This window comes from Engraulis encrasicolus, chromosome 2 (genome assembly GCF_034702125.1).
Source record: "Engraulis encrasicolus isolate BLACKSEA-1 chromosome 2, IST_EnEncr_1.0, whole genome shotgun sequence".
In the NCBI taxonomy this organism is placed as follows: domain Eukaryota; kingdom Metazoa; phylum Chordata; class Actinopteri; order Clupeiformes; family Engraulidae; genus Engraulis; species Engraulis encrasicolus.
Window position 1 is genome coordinate 8095889 of NC_085858.1, and position 14717 is coordinate 8110605.

The 14717-nt window shown below is 45.5% G+C and overlaps 1 protein-coding gene across 1 annotated transcript in view; it reads right to left on the bottom strand.

Moving 5' to 3' along the window:
* mettl22 (methyltransferase 22, Kin17 lysine) overlaps window positions 1-4001 on the bottom strand; it is a 46926-nt gene extending 42925 nt beyond the window's left edge. Inside the window, exons 1-2 of the mRNA XM_063221315.1 lie at window positions 3871-4001; window positions 437-601 (exon numbers count right to left, since the gene is read on the bottom strand). Of these exons, the coding sequence (XP_063077385.1) occupies window positions 437-542 (106 nt within the window). The 5' untranslated portion in view covers window positions 543-601; window positions 3871-4001. The remainder of the gene's footprint in view (window positions 1-436; window positions 602-3870) is intronic.
* Window positions 4002-14717: the final 10716 nt, after the last annotated feature.

The window sequence follows — 14717 nt, forward strand, 5'->3', positions numbered from 1 at the left end:
AGCTAAAGGGAGTATTTTGTTGTCCCCCCACCCAGCTGGCAGTGTCTGCAATGGAAATGGCAACAGGCACACTCCCGCTTACATCTTGTCTATAACTTCCCCTAATCCCATTGTTATTATTAGAAGGTCTAATTCCCATTTTATTGAATAAAAACAATAAATATGATCAACACTGGATTAACACTATTAACATTTTTCAACATGTTTTTTTTGTTCAATGACGTTAATGAGCCCAAGGGGGGCGTTGTGAAGGATACAGCTGAGTGGGGGTGGTGCTTAGTTCCCTTTGGGGGCATTTGTCTATTTTATTTTTCAATACTGAGGGTGGGGGGGGGGTTTGTTAGCCGGCTTATGATGAGGTCAAGGGGGCGTTGGGAGACTTCTGATGAAGTCAAGGGGGCGTTTGTTCAAAAAAGGTTGAGAATCATTGTGCTACCTGGTTGGGCGACAGCATTGAGGCGGGTCATGAGATGTTGAGCGTTGGGCAGCAATAGGTGTACGTCTGACAGGACGGTGTCAATACGGAAGGTGGCATTGTCCATGGCGGAGCCAACATGCCTCCTGAGCAAGAGGGAAGGCTTCAAGGGATTCCCTTAATGGCCTGGGGACAGAGAAAAGAACAGATTAGAACCGTATAGAATAGAATAGAACAGAATAAATTAGAACATAATAGAAACATATAGAATACAGTGGGATTTACAGTGGTCACTTTACATAAGCAAGAAGGCATGCACATTTACAATGTGATTGAAAACAACAATTTCCAACCTACTGAACAGTAGAATAAGTCAAGTCAAGTTGGCTTTATTGTAAATGTCTTTACATGCACTTGTCATACAAATAACTGAAATTACATTACTTACTTTACCATGCAGACATGGGCACAGACATACACAATAGACATACAGACAACCAGACATATAGACATTAAAGTGCAAGACTGAAATATAGTGAACTCAACATACAGTATATTTTGCATATCATGCTTTGAAACATATCGATGATTTTCACCCCTACTCTCCACTGCACACACACTCTCCAGTCGATGGTCATTGGTGGCAATTGGGAGTGGTCTCCCTGAAAGTTTACAACAATCTCCTTGGTCCTTCAGCACAAGGTTGTTGTCTTTGCACTCATCACCCTTAGTGATGAGGCCGACCAGTGCTCTGTCGTCCACAAACTTCACCAATTGGTTGGAAATGTGAGTGGTTGTACAGTCAAATGTTCGCATGTGGTTGTTGTGAGTAGCAGATGTTTTGAAAATGTCCTGGTCCATTGTTTCAAAGCAGTCTTGATGAAGTTGAACTTTTGGCAACTCTCTCACCTCCTTCAGAACTGGTTTAGGGAGTTTTGCTTCTTGTCTGTATTGTAACGGGGTAATATCAAGATGCTAATGAGGTCTGACTGTCCAATGTGGGGGAGGGGGTTGGCTTTGTAGGCTTCTTTCTTTGGGGTGTAAACAAATGTCCTCTTGTTGGAAAGTTTACATATGATATTGGTGACATTTTTTTAGTAGTTTTGAGACTGAAATCTCCAGCGATGATTTTGAAGGCCTCCGGGTGTGCATTTTGTTGTTCAATGTTCACTGATGGCCCGATACAGTTTATTCAGTGCCGCGGTCCTGTCCTGTTCTGTCAATGCTATTGCAATGGCTACAGTCGAGCCAATTTTAAAAGAATGAGTTGTTCATGGCAAACTAGAAAACACTGACACCTGTGCGCAAGTCTTGGCTGTCTTGCTGTTGCTGTGCTCAGCCACACAACACATGTGGTGGTCATTCGAAGGTTAAGCTTAAAGTGATACTGTCCCATTTTTTGAAATAATCTCATTTTACACATCCCCTTGAGTTAAATAATTGAGTTTTACCTTTCTCCTGTACTTTCAACCATTCTCTGAGTACGGCAGTGCAAATTTTACCTCCAAGCTAGCAGTTAACATTGACTCCTATGAGACCAGTTAGCCGCCAGCTGGTCTCATAGGACTCAATGTTAACTGCTAGCATGGAGGAAAACTTGGCACTGCCATACACAGAGAACGGTTGAAAGTGCAGGAGAAAGGTAAAACTCAATTATTTATCTCAAGGGGATGTGCAATATGAGATTATTTCCAAAAATGGGACAGTATCACTTTAATATCTCTGAAACTTATTTACCAGTATATGAAAAAGTAAGACGGTGAAACGTTATGGGTGCTGACCGTTATGGAGGTAAATGAAGACTAGAGGTAAACTTGTTATTTCACAGTGCCTATTTTAGTGTAATTACATGTTGTAGCATGTAATATACTGTATCACATAATCATACTCTATTTCATTAGCCTAGAAATCTAGACTCCCCTAGTGACCACAAATTAAATTTGCTCCCAGGGGCAGCTTTTTGCTGAAGGGGTTTGGTAGGACAGGCTTTCATGCTACTACAATGATTAACATCTTGTTACTCTGTACCTAATTGATGTAACAGAGGCAACAGAATCAGGTGTTGCAGATCACAATCTCAAGACTTTTCCGGTAACACTTCAGAATAACAGTTGCTAAAAAGCAAAAGCTTTATAAACAGGTATACAGGGTTCATACTCATTTACAAATACTTAAAATGATGTTATAAAATTATTTCCTTAAAATGTGTTAATAAAGTGTTAATAAACGTTCTTTAAAGGGACTATTGTTCTAAAGTGTTATCCCTTTTCCTTATTTTGACACAGGAGGCCTTGAAAATCGATCCGGAGAAATGAATGCTTGCGAGTTTTAGAACCAGCATGAGGTGTGTTGTGCTTTGAGGTAGGCTACTTACAAATGTTAAGGTCAATCAGACACTAGCCCACAGTCATCATCAGCAAGGGAATGTTAATCATGTTAACCAAGGGAATATTAACTCAGTCTGTGTGGTAAATACAGTAGTGTCTTTGCAGTCTGACACGTCCAAATCCATCCATGAATGTTTCCCAAACCAAGACCATATCAGTGATACTAGTTCATATCATATCATCCTAGCACAAACCAAATGCTCAAATGGCCAGGGCCTCTCTGGTAATCAATATTGGTTAAGTTAGTGAATGATGAGGTGCTGCTGCAGCTGACACACCCATGGACTCCGTCAACGACTTCTTCTCTCTCGTGCGCGTGGAAATGTAGTATGTTCAAGCTTTCAAGAATGAGGGAAATGCTTCAAATGCCTTAAAATTCCCCCTGAATGACTATGACTACAGTGGAAGAATAAAAAAGTGAAGTGTGAGTAAAGTGTGAGTGGGGAGAAATGCATAGCAGACATAGTCTCTTGTGTGCAAAGTCCATTTGGCTGCAGCCCGTAGCCTAGGCCTACTACTGGAAAAGGCACAATTACACAGCATGCAATAGGCTATTTAATTTCAGACTTCATTAGGAGCAGCACTCATAGCCTATGTGTCAACTGTCGACAAAACCATTATCCTGGTGTGATGATAAGCTTTTAGAAGAACAATCTCTTGAACTTCCCCGTCAACAACAACAACAAAAACGTCTATCATAGAGGGATAACTAAAACACACACCTGACAGTAACCTATTTGTCTGCCTCAATCAAAGGCAGTGCCACTGCCGTGAAAAGGTGTTCTGCAAGACTTCTAATAGAATTTCTAAAGTTAAATCTGCGAATAAACTACTCTGCATTCACACTGCTGACTGGCATGCAATAAAATCACTTCTGAGTTGTTCAGCGACCAATGTCCACAGAGCGATAGTCATGGTCTATGGTGGCATAATTGAACACACACAAACGTAACTAATGCACACACGTAGACCTATGCACACAGACTAGAACTACGAGTATACAACAACGCAACACTCTCTGTCAATGTCCACAATTAGGTTTGTTTGAACGATCCGTCATGTCCTTACAAGGTTCGTAAAGATGAAGTCGTTGTAGCAAACTGGTGGAGGATATGTCCGCGCTACTCGGACTGAATCTCGAATGTCGACAACAAAAACATGAGGTTGAATAACAAATAGACTCAAATGGAAACACTGCGCTATCTACAGTTTACCTCTTTAACCCTTAAAAACTCTTGAAGATGCAGTCGCTGTCAGTGTCACGTTGGTTTGGTAGGAGGCTACACACAGCTGACACTCCCCTTTCAGCACCAGACAGCTTCACTGTGTTACAGCAACACTACACGTTGGAAACGGTGCCGCCGCATATTTGTTCCGTGTTAAACACTGCGTGTTCTCATCTCGCGGCGTAAAATAGCACGAGTTCTTTTTCTAACTTCGCTCGGTGTTTCACTATGGGATACGCTTGGGCGTGACCATCTATGGAAGCTCCAATGACATTACGTCTGTCAAAGACAGACAGTCGACGCAGTCGGGCTCCGCCCGCTTGGGGTGTCTACCCCCGTCGACACGCTGAGTCCAGCATTCTCGCTTTCTTCCCGTGAAGATCTACTACAAGCTCCTCGCACCTGCCAAGGCTGTGCTCGCTTAACCGTTCACAGACGGACCGTCCAGGACCCCGTCGCCGAACGCGACCGCGGCCGGTAAGTGCTATATTGTTTGCCTTCGTCAAGAAGTGCATTGAAGGTTTGCAGTTAAGTCAGCTTACTTTCCAACTCTAATCGCTAGTGAAGTGTCCGCGTCGTGGCGAACTTCAAGTTTAGCATGGCGGGCTACCTATCCCACCTAGCTACCTAACTTCAGCTTAGCCTGATTTAGCTACCTCTACCTCTACCTCCACCGAGCACTCGGGTGCCGGTGATAACTTATTAATGGTAAGCTACACCGTACAACAGGGAGCGAGAACGCCTCACTCGCTACTCTGTTTGACTATTTTCATCTGTTTTCTGTTTGTAACCCACCGCATGTAAACCCACTCGGCGGGAAACAAGTTGCTAGCTTCGATCTGTAGCTACAAGTTTAGCATGGCGGGCTACCTAACCCACCTAGCTACCTAACTTCAGCCTAGCCTGATTTAGCTACCTCTACCTCCACCCAGCACTCGGGTGCCGGTGATAACTTATTAATGGTAAGCTACACCTTACAACAGGGAGCGAGAACGCCTCACTCGCTACTCTGTTTGACTATTTTAATCTGCTTTCTGTTGGTAACCCACCGCATGTAAACCCACTCGGCGGGAAACAAGTTGCTAGCTTCGATCTGTAGCTACCCCGCACGTGCGGCTAATCTGCTAACACTAGTGTTAACTGAAGTAATCACTTGTTATGACGAGTTCTTCGAGTAACACTACTCTCCTCTCTCTTTTATTCTGAAATATGCTTCAGGCATTTCCCCCGCCATAGGGAAGAGTGAAAACAAAGAGTGAAGAGCCCGTTGCCTCCCGTGCCGGCGTCACGCAGCCCACCATGGCGGGCGGAGAATCCCAGGTCTGCATGGAACCCTACCATGCACATGCAACGGTTGCAGGCCGCCATACCTGCACCACTGCGTGGACAATACCAGAGGGAATTCGGGAGCGGAGGCTGAATGTGGTGATCGTCACTAACAGCCCCCATGCACAAGTCAGACTCTGTGGATACCATGCCACCCGAGGACGACCCCAGCTCAGGCTACCCCCTCTCACAGGGAGCAGGAGGATACCCAAGCATAAAGCACAATATCAGGGACATCACGTCGCTGCCCCCTCGACCCCAACAGGGTGGGCGACCTATCCTGCAGTAATCAAGGCCCCCCAGTGACCATGCTGACTCGGCGGCCCTCTGCTCAGGATGCAGGAGACAAGGAAAGGGACCAGCAACACTGCCCCCCAACCCCCCTCCCTCCTCAAGTCCAACCTGGCCACCCCTCCCAGCAGTCCTGGCCTGTCTGAGAGATGGCCCCCTGTCACTGGAAGCCTCACAAGTATTCCAAATGTGCCCTAACCGACGGGCTGTGTCGACTATGTCCAACATCGCTCTCCCCTGCAAGAGAGACTGATAGGTGGGCGAGCCGGTCCGATTGCTCTCTCTGATGCTGTCACCAGGTCCAGACGGACACGGCAAAACAGACACTCATGCATCATCTACACGCTGCACCAAGGGCCCGGCGCTGTGCTGGTGAAGATGAGGGAGACAAGGTCTCGGCAGGCAGAAGGATGACGCTCTCTGGGCGAGCCTGACACACAAGCCGTCCCCAGGCCCCAACCTCCCAGACAGGTCAACACTGCCAAGGTAGTCATCCTATGGAGAGAGAGGCCATAGCCTGCACCCTAAGGGCTAGAACGGTCAGAAGCTCAAGGTGCTTCAACCCAGAACAGAGGCCCAAACTGTCCAAACGGCCTACAGGACCCAGTGGCGGACCTGACAGCCCAGGCTCACTTGTTCCCACGTCCTCGCCCACAGCGGGGAGGAAGATGGAGAAAAGGTTATGTCTTACAGGTGTTCAAAATCTGAAACTGCAGACAAAGTGTCACCAAGCACAAATCACACCCAATCTCAGTGTCCAGTAAATATACATTATTCGCACCTAGGCCGTGGGCCAAAGGCGAATCTGTTGATACAAAATAAACGCCAATGCTACACAGAGGGTAATTTCACCAAACTGTTCAGTATACCAAGGTGTTCAGTATACAAAGATCTTTATCTTCCTGGCAAGGGCCAGGGACGATTTGGTCAACACATAAGATGCACATAATGCATGAGAGCGGTCTCATCTCACTAAGGTGTTAAGTAGACTAAGGTCATTCGCACCAAGGCAGGGCCAAGGGCGAATTTTATTAACACAATATACACACATTGCGTCTCACCAGACTAAAATGTTAAGTAAACTAAGGTCATTCGCATCTAGGTAGGGGCCTAGTGCGAATTGTCTTAACACATAACAATGTTAACATGTTATAAACATGCACACTTTGCATCTCACCAGAAGTGTTCAGTAAACAAGGGTCATTCGCATCTGGGCAAGAGCCAAGGGCGAAATTGTTGCTACATAACTTACACAAGTAATGCAAAGCAGTAGCCTCTGTCTCACCAGACTAAACTGCTCAGTAAACAATTATCATTTGCATCCAGGCAGGGGCCAAGGGTGAAATTGTTAACATTATGCACACAATAGATACTATTACAGTAGTCTCAGCAGTGTTAAGGGAACAAATACCCCTCGCACCCAGGTGAGGGGCAGATTTGGTAACACAAAAGTGGCTCCCCTTGCAGACGAGGGGTAGCCTCAACAGACCAGTGTGCTGTAAAACAAATAAATGAAGAATGCCATCCCCATCCAGGCCTTGGGCCAAGGACGGAGTTGTTATTGAGAAGTCACACACGAGGTGTACAAGTACCTCTCTCTCTCAAAAATAAATACGGTACATAAATAAAAAAGGGGGTGCACCACTGTCATAACACCACCAGGGCGCATCATTTCCCCTTTATTGGCAGCGGAGACAGCAGAGATCTCTCCGGTGACGTTACTAGTGTGCGTCACGTCACGGCTGCGTGGGTAACGTGACTAACGTCATATAAGAGCGACGGGTCATGCTCATCCATGACGTACAGTACACAAACGCAACACTACTTTATTCCACGGTAAGTGGATAAAGAACTTCTGTTGATCACAAAACCACCTAGGTTCAGTGGAACACTAATTTAAGGTCAGTAGACTGAGTTCTCGAGTTACGAACGAAGAGATCCCTTCTTTTCTACTCTAAGGAGCCGTCAATGGGCTCTGTTCAACATACTGCGCGATCTCAGCTGGAAAGCGCATTTTACAGACCGTCTTATAAAGACAGGTATGCCACAATCGCATACCTCTGACAACAAGGTGCTTTGTCAATCATATCATCGTCTCGATTTTGGGGTTGTCACAAGAGTTACAGCAGATGATCTTATCACAAGGCTGTAGCCTGTCTGAAATCAGAATGTTTATGAGTTTCGCCGCCACGGCAAAACATACAGCATCTCGCTGCCTCAACCGGCGATTGAGGACGGCGTTAGCCCCTCTGACAGGCTTGGGATCAGAATACTGTGACAATTTCCCCTATTGCTCCCTCTCGAAGGAGTCAGCATTAGATTCCAGGACGGCGCTAAAGCATCGAGTCAATTTGGGTTCAACAAGTCACCGTTAGTAGTCAGACAAGGTCTAGACTACAGTTGGTGTAACGGCATCCGCTATTACGGTAGCGAGAGGTGTCTCTCTATGATGAAGGGCTTTTACAGTAAAGCTTACAGTAAAGCTTACTGGCCACGTTGTTCATGCAGTGGCTTCACCATCGCACGTCCAGGGCGACCATATACATTAAGTGTTCTGGGCCCTGAAACATTTCCAAAACGATGTAGGTGGTTGAGGAAACTATTGCTGGGTCACAGTTTCTGTTAAGTCTGCAGAACAGGGCCAAGGGGAACATCCTCTCTACTCTCAAACATCGGCTTGTGTGGGGCAGGGGTTGGTGCAGGTTTTTGCTATCTCTACACCTTGTAAGGAAACACACAGTGCCCTCTATTCCTCCTTGGCATAAAAGATGCACTAGATTGCTATGGGCAAAACACCCTGCTCTATGCATTCACACCAATAAGCATAACCCCCACACTGGTCAGAGTCAGGCAACAGAGCCTGCTACTGATTTTGTTGGCCCAATTATGTCACCCTAACATGGGGTCACGATTGTGTAAGGTTGTTCGGAGGGCCCTCAGGGGCCCCACCTCTACTGAGAGATCCTCTCAGACAAGAAGCGATATTTATAATTCACACCTAGACAGGCTGGTCCGGTAGGCTCATTCTGTGAGAGGTAGAATTCAGACGCAGTCGCCCTCTCCCAGCAGTCACCGAGACTGTACTAGGGGCGACAGCAGCATACACACTTCATACTTGGTCATAAATGGCGTGTGTTCAAGGTATGGGGCACACGGAGACACTTCTCCCTAACGCCCTGTTGTTCAGCTTCTTAGCTTCCTACGGGATCTTATACAAAGGGTTAAAGCCTTTCCAAATAGGAAAGTTTACCTTGCTGCATTTTCAACCAGCCACTTAAGTTTTGAGTACAAGCCAGCAGGGTAGTACCCCTTGGAGACTTAGTTCTGGTTAAGTTGAGCTACACGCTCACCCCTCCAAATCACTGGTTTGAAGTTTAGCTTGTCAAGACTGTTCAAATACAGCATTAACCACCATGAAATGAGTGAGTGAACTAAAAGCCTTCCTTGTGAGGCCCTCTTGGTTTACAATCTGACTCTGATTTGAAGAAGGTGCGTCTTCTCCCCATTGCAGATTCGTGCCCAGAGCAGGACTTTCTTTAGATGTCGGAGAAAGGACCTGGATGCCCCGCACCCTGCCCCCTCACTCAGAGGAGGGTCAGGAGCTCAACTATGTGTGTCCTGTTAAAGCTCTGTGACTATACAGAATTTAGCAGAGTTCAACTTTTTGTGGCGGCCACACACCATAAAGGACTACCACTGCCACGTCAGGGGTTGTCTCATTGGATTGTGAAAGCTACAGCGGTTGCCTATCAGAATAATGTCTCGCCGGCCCCTTAGGGACCTAAGAGCTTATGCATTAACAGGAATGGCCAATTCCAGGGCACTGTCCACGGGGTTGCCAATGGTAGGCCTGTGCAATGTAGCGAACAGGGCCCCAGGGTACACGTTCGCCCGCTTTCATGAGCTAGAGGTATCTGGCTGACACTTATCTCACGCTGTACTAGGTTCTGACTCCCCAGCAGCGATCTATACATTCTGACCGATGCTACTGTAATAAGGGCTTTACATAGCGTGCATTCCGGGAGTGGGCTATATCTCCCATAGTGAAACACCGAGCGAAGTTAGAAAAAGAACGTTAGGTTATGGCTATAACCCTCGGTTCTTTGATAACAGAGTGAGGTGTTTCACCTATTTTTCCCTCCTTGCACTAGTTGTTAGGTGGGGAAGAAACCGTTAAGAATGCTGGACTCAGCGTGTCGACGGGGGTAGACACCCCAAGCGGGCGGAGCCCGACTGCGTCGACTGTCTGTCTTTGACAGACGTAATGTCATTGGAGCTTCCATAGATGGTCACGCCCAAGCGTATCCCATAGTGAAACACCTCACTCTGTTATCAAAGAACCGAGGGTTATAGCCATAACCTAACGCTTTGAGGGGNCCTGTAGCAACCCAATGTAAGTAGGCTGCCGGATGTGAGTGCCCGGATATCCGCCCGAGTATCTGCGTGCATTTGCATTCATTTCCACCATCAGGAATGCTTTGCGGCACCACAGCTACCCTATGTGAGTCGCGTTGTGTCGCCTGACTGTCCCTTCTATGATTTTAGCCTACCGTAACAACTCGCCTCGGCCCCCGCTGCAAATATCCACCACACCACCACGGGTCCTCTGGTGACCGTTTTAGGATCTTTTTTTCATATCCAATAGGCCTACTTGCACATTAAGAGTAACCATTCCATCATGGATGTTTAAACGATATGTGCGAATGCAGTCATGTTGAATTTAGGGTGGCCAATAGGGTGACCAGATTTCCGGACTTCGGCCGGACAACCCCGCCCCTTAACTTTCTAACCTAGCGTCCTCGCGCGCACCCATTGCTTCGACTTGCCGAATCCCCGCCTCCGTGGAGAAAACAGTGAAGTTGGCGTTCTTAACTGTAGGCAGAAATCAGGGAACAGCGCTGCCATCTTACCTCAGCTGCCAACAGCAGTTTTACTTGTAAAACAATATTTTGGGGGGAAGGATATTCACATTTCATTACCTCACTCCGATAAAGGAGTCATCAGTACCACTAACCTAATATTATATCAGAGACGGCAGGTTACGATAGACAACTCCTTCCGTTGTTGTCTGTGTAGGCTATTTCATATATAGCCTATATATTTTTAATGTATTTTGGATAGTAATGCATTCGTAGGCCTAATAGCCAACAATTAATTTGATTTCCTTTACTCAAAGTTGGTCAGAAGTCTGTTTATCAGCGGTGTTTTAAGGGAGGCAAACCGCTTCTGTCAACCTTTTTTTTTCATGCAGACGCTGGATGGAGCTCAAAATACAGACAGCGCCCGTGCAGAAAGACGTTTCTTTGCCCTGTTTGTAAAGTTGTGAGAACCCTCGTATCGTTGTAAAGGCATTTAGCGGACAAACGTTGCACTATGCGTTGCCACCAGTGCAGGAAAAAATAGGAAACAGACAGTAGACAATAATATAGTTAGGCCTACCTTATTTAACTTTCATACAGTCAGTTAATGAACTTCATATAGGGCTATTGCACGGAGATTTCCCCGACATAAGGCGACAGCAATACAGTTAATTCACTGGGCGAAGTCTGGGGTTATATCTGGAGTAACATGGCGGCCGCAGATATCGGAAACACGACCGACTGTCAAGGTCTAGTTTGCGTCAATGACGTTGTCTCGCATCTCGAGGCCATAAGCAAAAGGCTAGGAGGAAAGGAAAGACAAAGAGAGGGACACACGGACGTCGTGAACAGGTCGTAAAAACGGACCGATGGCCACCCTAGTGGCCAAACCATGCCATGTCATGAAGAACGTGCATCACATTATTTAAACAGCTCGCGTAAACAGTTATCCTGGGTGCCCGTGTCTTTTCGGAGATCGGAGGATTGATGAGCAAAGAGATGGGAGAGAAATTAGTTGTGTGCGCGCGCACACACATCTGCACAATATCCACCGGACACGAAGTTACTGGCTCCAATATTTCAGCGTCCCGTTTGATGTTGTACTGACACTTTCAAGTTTACGTAGCACAATCAAATGAATAGGCTATGTCTAAATTATAGGCTGTAGTCTCCAATGTGCCTAGTTTCACGTGTGGTTGGCATCAACAAATAATCTGCACAATATGCGGCATAACTTTTCGAGTGCTACATTTAGACGGGGTAAAGTATCGAGCACTGTCCCTTCAATAATATTAAGAGTGTCCCGTAACAACTCGGTCTCGGCCCCTGCCGCAAGTATCCTCCACCACGAAGGTCCTCTGATGTTGTGACCGTTTTAGGATATTTCCATATAATACAGAAATAAGAGCGTGCGCGCGCGCCTCTGACTGTATCAAGACAAGGAGGGAGAATGGCTCCAATATTCAGTATTCAGCGCCCAGTTTAATTCTCCACTGACACTTTTAAATGTACATGGCACAATCAAATGAGTAGGCTATGTCTAAATGTACTAGGCAGGCTCTAGTCACCAATCTGGCTTTGTTGTTTCGGCATCACCGATAATAATGGCACAGTATGCGGCATGGTTTCGCGTGTTGTTTTTGCACCACCAAATAATACAATATGCGGCATAGCTGCTGTTTTCTAACTCAGAGAGAAGGATATGCCCAGATATTCTTTTAACTTGTAGGATATCCTGATGTTATGTTTCACTTATGTAAGGAGTAAAACTCAGAAACTTCCAGAAACTAAACTACATTTAGACTGGGTAAACTCGTGACTTAAATGCCTTCCGAAACGGGCTATTCTGTCTGTGACAGTGTATCTATTTTAGGCTATAGTCTTGTGCAAAACCTTTTATTTAACATTGCGAATGGGCAGGATGATTTGCTTAGACACGCACGTGCTCCAGAGCAGCTAGAACTGTGCAAGGTGACTGCTGCAGTTTTCAGCTCAGTCCTCCTGGATAATAAAAACAAAATAATGCAGACGAGAAAGTAACGCCGTTATCTTTTGATGCCCTTTGGGTGCACGGTTGAGACAGTTTAATTTTCACACCCAAATCAATTCGGTTTTAAGTTATAATTTCATTTTATTAATGTTTTATTATTTTGATGTTATTGGTCACCGGGCCTATTCTTTTGATTGGGAGATCGGACAATGTCAAACGATTCCATTACAAACTCTAAGACACAGGTTGGTAGGCTCAATGTGCTACTGATGGGGGTAGGTGTGGCTACTTTCTTTTATAGGGATCCAGAGAGAAAACCAGATGCGACCAGCCAGAGGAGAGACAGCACGGCAGAGAGGTCACAGCAGAGCAGGTGGAACAGAACGGAGGGCACGGATTGTGGTTTCCACACAGTGTACGCAACGCTCTCAATCCTGAAGCTGGGTCGTGGTTAAGCCACACCCAGGCAACGCAAGTACACTTTTGAAATAGTTAACATACTACTAAAAATTATGCTGGCTGTGAAGGCTCTTCCCACTGCTGAGACTCTTTCTCTTTCTTTCCACATCGGAGGCATCGGCCAGTGCCAGTGAAGTAAGGAGGAGGAACCGACTGCTGGAAGGGACGGTAATCGGGGTATGTTGTGATAAGTTCACTACTTCTGCTGCTGACCCCCTTGCTGCTTCTGCAGCTGACTCGCTTGCTGCCTCTACTGATGCTTCCCTCGCTAGCTGCTGCTGGGTGTTCGTTCGCTGCTCTTGTTGCTTGCACTCTATTTGCACAAACTGGGGTTTTAATTTGGGACTTGATTGGACTGCCATTTTAGCATTGGAAATTTAGGTGCATCTAACATTGAAGGTTTCCGCTTCAATAATGAATTGTTGCAAGTTAAATTGTAACTTGTAATAGTGAATTATTGAAGAGGGAACTTTGTTTGTCAGCTCGCTACTCTTCACCACACCTGCAACTTTGTCTGGTCACAGACAAACGCAAAGAAAAGAAGGAAACCAATGTGACATGTTGTGTAAGATGTAGCAGTGAGCAAGACTAATTCCTTGTAAACGGTAGTGTTCTTTACCTAAAAGCTGTTTTTAATTCAGATTTTGATTCCACGTACAATTTAACCACTCTCTCCCCCTACCTCTGCACGGCTACTTTCTTTGCAGCTGGAGCAGAAGCAGCAACATAAGTAGCAGAAGGTGTGTGTCTGGCTGTGGCAGTCCACCCATCAGGTCCTGAAGGAGACCAGGGAGTAAGCCAGAGGCTCCAGTATGCACAAACACAAGCCTGTTACGATTTGCTAGGGTATTTTGTGAAGCACATAGCACAGTATTATGTGTAGTATCGTACAATGATTTTTTCAACCAAATAGTTAAAAAAAAATGTATGAAACATTGTTTTAAAAGTTCTCTATTTATAGAAATACAACTGCATGTACAAAAAAAATCAACAAGAGACAGAAAGGGACAGCACCACTGAGAAACAACGTCGTAAAAAGCCTAACAACATTTAAGACATATAGAGATATTTATTATTAAAGAACAACTAAAACCAATGACTACTCAAACCACTTGTAAATTGACCAAGGCTCATGTCTTCATAAACTCCAAGTAGGAGTGAAGTGGCAGACATGAGATGCCTTTCACCAGCCCAAATTCTTTGCTAACCAGCTTGAAACAGTAGTCACTTATAAAGGATCAGTCCACCATTTTTTTTAAAAAATATGCTGATTTTCATATCTATTCTTCCAGTTAAATGCACTTAATTTATATATAATCTGTTCTATGACTCTGGTGATATCACTTCTTAGCATATATCATTGAACCAGATGGGACCTGGTGGGACCACTCAGTGTTTGATACCATCTGGTTCAATGAAACATGTTAAGAGGTACTGTTTTCAGACTATGAGAACGGCCCATTGTCATTAGATTGTTCAAAAACAACTGAATTGTTTCCTGCAAGAATTTTTGTCATGTAGTCATCCGGCCAAATTTGGCTTCTTCACAGGTCTACAGGGGAAGCCTAAATCCCGCCAGGAGGAGGAGGAGGAAGAGGAGGAGGAGGAGCAGGCAGGTTTTAAAAAATGGGTTGGGCCTTGGCATGCTTCCCTACACTTAGTTTTGAACCATTCATCCTCTATTAGTCAATTTAAGGTACATATGTATGGTTTTGGCATTGCTTGGACAATCTTGTCTGACTAGTTACACAAACAGCATGGAAT